The following is a 6,000-nucleotide window of genomic DNA, read 5'->3' on the forward strand; positions in this document are numbered from 1 at the left end:
GTTAGATATTTTTCACATCTCCATGAAGGTGCTACACACGTGGCATTATACAATACTTTTAGCATAACCAGTGAATATAGTGGAGACTGAAATAAGCCCTGCTTTAGAAACCCAAGCACCTGCAAGACAGCTGGCTGTCATTTAATGGAAACAGTGTAGACCTAATTTCCTTTTACTTTCTTGCTGCCTTGGTAGCTTTCTAGTTGTCTGTCATTCTCTGTTTGGAATGCCAGTGGTGATGGAGGCACAGGAGAGAACAGCATAGAGCTGCTGGTTTCTCAGACATAGCTACAAAGGGTACTCTTCATAAGCAACCACTTGAGGTGCCTTTTGGCAAAGAAGGGGAAGCTTTTCCCATGAAACCATGGAAACTTGAACATGTGGACTTTATTTTGCCAAGTGTGTGCCTTTCTGATCTGCCGGTATAGTTGCTGCGTGGTCTCTTGTTGGGAGTGCCCTGTGGACTGTGTGAGGTTGTGTCTAACTGGGACTTCTAATCTGCATCTGGCAAACAGGGTCTTATGTGATCTTCTGTTTTGCTTCGTGCTAAGACTGAATTCTGCATTCCACATTCTGGCTAAGAGAACTGTCCAAGAGAAAAGGTTTTTATTAAAAATAATATGTTTTCCCAGAAACTTCTTAGTGAAAGCCAACTCCTTTGCATTCCTAGTAATTTACTTTTTCTTCCTTTGTTCTGGGACTTGGTAATACTGCAAAAAATTCAGTGTCTCCAGGAGTCATTGGAGCCATACAGCAATGATCTTTCCTTCATGGAAATCTCACATTCCTGCAGTTAACAGTTTCTTACTTTACACTGAGAAAAAGGTGGATGTGATGTAGAACATGCTAGTGTGGCGAGAAGAGGTTGAAGGTGTGAAATACGAGTTACCAGCAAGGTTGGTCAAGGAAAGCCAGATGTATAGAGGAGTGATGGCTAGGAGAGTAGAAAAATCAAATGACAGGCTAAGTGTTTAGATGCTGGGAAGAACTTTACCTAGTTACTTACCTACAGTGCCTTGTCAGAGAAGTGGTAGGTTCAGGCTTAATCTTCATGTTAAAGACTGAGCATGGTTCTTATGAATCTTCAGTCAGTTGGTGTGTCACTGATCCTTATCTTTCTGCAGGACAAAAAATACCTTCTTCTGTAGCTGTCCTTGATGTTCTGAATGAAGTACATTTTGCTTGTAGTAGTCTGATTCTCAACCATTTCACTTTGTGCTCTTTCCTCAGAGGATGTGCTGAGTAAAGATGCTGGGGAGTGTGCAATATGCCTGGAAGACCTGCAGCAAGGAGATACTATAGCACGGCTGCCTTGCCTCTGCATATATCATAAAGGGCAAGTATTCCTTAGGATGGCTATAAAATTTCAGGAGGTTGCATTTATGGGGTAACTCTTCTTAAGGGATGCTTAAAGAAGTGCTTGAACTTAGCTGCTTTTTGCACTTAAAAACAACAAAGTAACAGCAGCAGCAACCTTAAAGATGTTTTTTAAATGACATCTTTCTGCATCTCTACCAAATGTATTTGAAGTTAATTTTCCCTGCTACAAGCTTCTCATTCTCGGAAAATCACCCGGATAGGGAAGGAATGTGTATCATGGCTGAGGAGCTTAGGTCATGTGGGCTTAAGTTTTGTCAAATGCTAAAAGAGTTGAGCAGGGAGAGGGAAGAATGTTATTTTAACCTGTTTCATTTTTTTTTAAGTGTCTGTACTTTACAGAAAGTAAAATGTCGATGAATGATATAAGCAAGATGACAATGTTAATTGTGAATTAACCTGTGTATAAAATCTGTAATTTGTAAAATGCTTCCTTTGAAAATTTTAACACTTAAGAAATTTAGGTTTTCAACAGTGTTTAATACAAATATTACAGTGGTTTGGGGTTATTAATTTTTCCAGTGATGAGTGTAAGTGCATATACTTCTTTGTATAATATAACATTCTATGAGTTATTGAAATTGAGAAGCCAATTTATATTCATATCCTACTGCAAAATGTTACTGGTATGCCTGCCAATTGTTTTCATTTTTTGTCTTGTATCCAACAGCTGCATAGATGAATGGTTTGAAGTAAATAGATCTTGCCCTGAGCATCCATCAGATTAAGACAAGATTCATATTTTTAGGTAATGTTTGTTTATGTTCCAACAATAAATATCTTGATTTTCTGAAATAACTGTACTGTTTCTTTTTAATTGTGAATTTACTACTCTATCTCAGAACTACAATATTAATCAGTAAGGATTGATGTGTATTGCAGTATAGGCTAAAGGTTTCTACATCCTTACATGGTGTGGTCTTTCCAGTTTTAGTACTGGAAAGTGGCAATTCATTGTCAAGGAACCTTTAGTATTAACTTTCTAAGAGTATTTTTCCATAGAAGTGAAACAAAATCAAAATAATTACACAAGAAATTGTGCAATTTTGGACTGTTCCATGAGTACTGGCATGTATTTCTGACAGAAGGCTTTGGAATCATCTGAAAAGGTTGAAGCTAGATATTTTCAAAGCTACTTTAACGTTAATGCATTCCAGAATGTTTAAAGCATAGAAATAAATAAAAAATATTTATGTGTTTCTATCCATCCCATCTCACAGAAGTTCACATTTTTCCAGCTTATGTTTTGTGTTAATGATTGCAGATCTGCAATCTGTGTTAAAAGTTTAAAGGATAGTTTTATTCTTTAGTTGACTAAGTCAGCAATTTTACCTTACATTAAAGAATTGCCCCTAAGCCTTGTGAAGCACACCAACAATCATCATAATTCTTAGAGAAATAGAGGTACCTGAAATTCCGTCTGGTAGCTGAGAGTTTGGGTTTGTTGTTCTGAGGGAAATTAAGAAAAAAAAATCTGGCATACTCATGACTAGCATTTATTTGTGCATTTGTTTCATGTTGCTTCATGTGTCTGTGTTGTAGGGGTAGCAAAGAAAGCCTCAAGGGAGGTATCCTGCTACAGAGAATTGTTTTAACCTCAGGGCAGTGTTAGGTAAAATTCATGAACAAACACACTTCCTATATTGCCCCCAATCTCTGGTTGTGGCGGAAGGCTGCATGCTGTTCGTGAACACCTCTGCCTCTGTATGGCTCATGGCTGTCCAGCCTCATGTTAAATTCTATTTGCTTTTTCCACAGCAGGGATGGTGATAACTGGGGGCTCAGGAAAAAAGGGGAAGGAAAACTCAGTGATTGTGCTCATGCTGTTTGAGTGGTTTCTGTACTAAAATGATCTTATTTTGTCTTCTGCTTTTCCAACAGCTGCTTCCACTGATCAGAAAACATAGGAGATGTGAGGTTCCCTTGCTGAACACAGCGTGCCTGGCTTGAGACTTAGTTCTTTGTGGCTGAAAAAGGCAAAGATGGACAGGGACACGGAGAAAGCATTGCAGACACCGTTACTTGCCAGTAGTGCTCAGTATACCAAACACTCATGCAAAGGACACACAGGGATTTTGAAAATGCTGCACATCCTGTAACAATCGACTCCCCAGAGACATTACTGACACTATTTTGTATCGAAGGCCAAAGTTCCTAATTTCAGCCTAACTTCTGGTTCTGTGACGAAGCGAGTTATTGGACATGTTTCCTACTGCCTCCAGTGGAAGTGGAGACGTTCAATACCTGCTCTCTGAGACCCTCGCAGGGGGACGGCCCCAGATTTGAGTGGGAACGTTTTCACCTTCTCGTTGGCTGAAGAACAGTAAATGGCAAACTAAATAAAATCTTAACAGTGTGACCTTAATTTACTGAATTCACACCCTGTTTTACGTTCTTCACTTTTTTCAAGAACAGAAAACATAAACCGCTCCGCGTAGGAATTCTGTATTTCAGAGTTTTGTAACTAAACCTTTGTCACAATGCAGTCCAAAGAGTAAAACCAAGACAGGTAACTAATTTATATTGATCAAGCTATGGAGATTGTTGAAATCTGCACACTGTATTGCCATTTAAGTAACTAAAACATCTCTTTTACTGCTTGTGAGTCAAAATGACAGAAAGAAATGCAGCAAAGCAAAATCTTACAGCTATGCAACTTTTTTTAAAATAGGAAAAAGAAAAGAATTACCAATTTTAAGTGCTGCCAGTTAAGGTAATTTGTTTAACGGGTATTTTTTTAAAGATGTTTCAGGTAATTATTTTATTGTACTACTCTCATCTCCAGGCTGCCTCCTGAGGTGTAAATGAATAACTGCAAATGTGGGCACAGTGAGAGGTTTTTATAGGCATGGGCGAGAGAACATCGAGGTGGGATTTGTGTTTATTTTTCGAACATGCACAAGTTTATGTTTCCTTGTTTGAATGGTTTTTTTTGGTGGCAAGATCTGTAGTACTTTGCATCTAAACCCTTGGCGTCTTCGTGTGGAGACCAGCATTTGACAGTATGGGTTTTCATTTAGTTTGGGGTTTTTTTGGTTTTTTTTTTTTTTTTTTTAATGCCTCTGCATTTGTTTAATTTATTATTATTTTACTGTAATATATTGGTATACCAGAGCTCCACAAAACACAGGATGTCTCTGGGTGGTTACACCAAGTAAAACTGTGGATATGTAATAGCTCCCAAAAAGTATCACAGTTAAAATAAATAATTTTTTTTTTAAATGACAATAAACTGGAACAGATATCAGGGTTGAGAAGCATACTTTTTATATGGAGAATTAATTGTTGTAGTTTCTGAATTTCACAACACAGGGAAGAGTTTATGAATATTTATTAGCAACAGTATTCTTAGTGAGTTTCAATAGTTAAAATAAGTTGCACAACACTGCAAATGTTTGTCTTGTACATAAATAATTCTGGTTGGTTTTTTCTTTGGTTTTTTGTGGGTGTTTTGGGGGTTTTTTTTGTTTTGGTTTGGTGGTGAGTTTTTTTGTTTGTTTGTGGGGTTTGGGGGGTATTTGTTTTTGTTGGTTTTTTGTTTGTTTGTTTTTTGTTTCAGTACACATTTCTCTCTGTTGCTGCTGTTATTTATATCAAAAAGGGCAAAGAACAGGAGCAACTGCTGCTATCTGGAGAACAAGTGCAGTGCATGTTCCTAAACTCTCCCATCTTGCTTAAAGAGCAGTTTTTCCCTGGATAACATTTTCTCCTGAATGTTGCTCTGTAAAATGCCTTTGTTACGCTGCAAATCTGAAGGAGTCCAAACTAGATAATTGTTGTAATTGGCAGTGCAGTTTCTACACTTTTGGGCTTGCATCACTGGTTTTAGCTGAACCTGTAAGCTATGGGGGCCCTGTTGAGTTCTCTTTTTCAGTGGGAGCAGAATCATTTTGTCACATGTTTGATTCTGTAGTCACATCAAATGTACAGTCATTCCCTGTACAGAGTCCTTTTTCAATGAGAATATTTGTGTTGCCTTGTATTATCTTGGGGGAGGGAGGGAGGGGATGAGGAATTACTGCACCTGTAATACTCAAATAGTGGTGTTGCCTGCAAGCCCATTTTCCCAATGTTTTAAACTCCTGATATCTTCTGAAAGTAAAACTTTTCCATTTGCATTGATTTAATGTTTACTGTTGGCTTCATGCCTACAGAAACTCACCTGTAGTCATGTAAAGGGGGTAGTTGGTGTTTTGATGTCCTGTGCTCTGAGGTCATAGATAGTCTTTGGCTTGAGGGTTAAGTAGGTAAATACAGCAAACATAAGTCTTGTTTACAACTTGAGCTCAGTTTTGGTAGTTCATATTTCTAGTTCACTTACTGTTTCCTTAAAACCCTTCATTTTCTTTGTTCAGAGGGAAGTAGCTGATTTAAAGACCCAGCAGTTTAGTAGGACTGTTTTCCCATGTTTAGGAACAGTGTTGGAAAAGCAGGTCACTAAGTCATTGCACTGGTGATGCTTTTGCAGGCAAGTGTCCATCACTGCTTCCATCAGCACAGTAGAGCAGCAATTTGTGGGATTATTTGAGGAACTGATACGAGGTCAGCCTTAGTTTGATGTTATTGATCCATAAATCTCTTCTGAAATACTATGGGAGGTTTTCTTGTATACCTGTAACAGAC

The 6,000-nt window shown here is 38.1% G+C and overlaps 1 protein-coding gene across 1 annotated transcript in view; it reads left to right on the forward strand.

Moving 5' to 3' along the window:
• ZNRF2 (zinc and ring finger 2) overlaps positions 1-5,348 on the forward strand; it is a 53,311-nt gene extending 47,963 nt beyond the window's left edge. The window contains 3 exon segments of the mRNA XM_066193680.1: positions 1,231-1,336; positions 2,048-2,125; positions 3,259-5,348. Coding sequence (XP_066049777.1) covers positions 1,231-1,336; positions 2,048-2,105 — 164 coding nt within the window. The 3' untranslated portion in view covers positions 2,106-2,125; positions 3,259-5,348.
• The last annotated feature ends 652 nt before the right edge of the window (positions 5,349-6,000 follow it).

The sequence above is a fragment of the Chamaea fasciata genome, unplaced genomic scaffold (assembly GCF_029207755.1).
Source record: "Chamaea fasciata isolate MVZ Bird 193981 ecotype frontalis unplaced genomic scaffold, bChaFas1.0.hap1 SCAF_1, whole genome shotgun sequence".
NCBI classification, from domain to species: domain Eukaryota; kingdom Metazoa; phylum Chordata; class Aves; order Passeriformes; family Sylviidae; genus Chamaea; species Chamaea fasciata.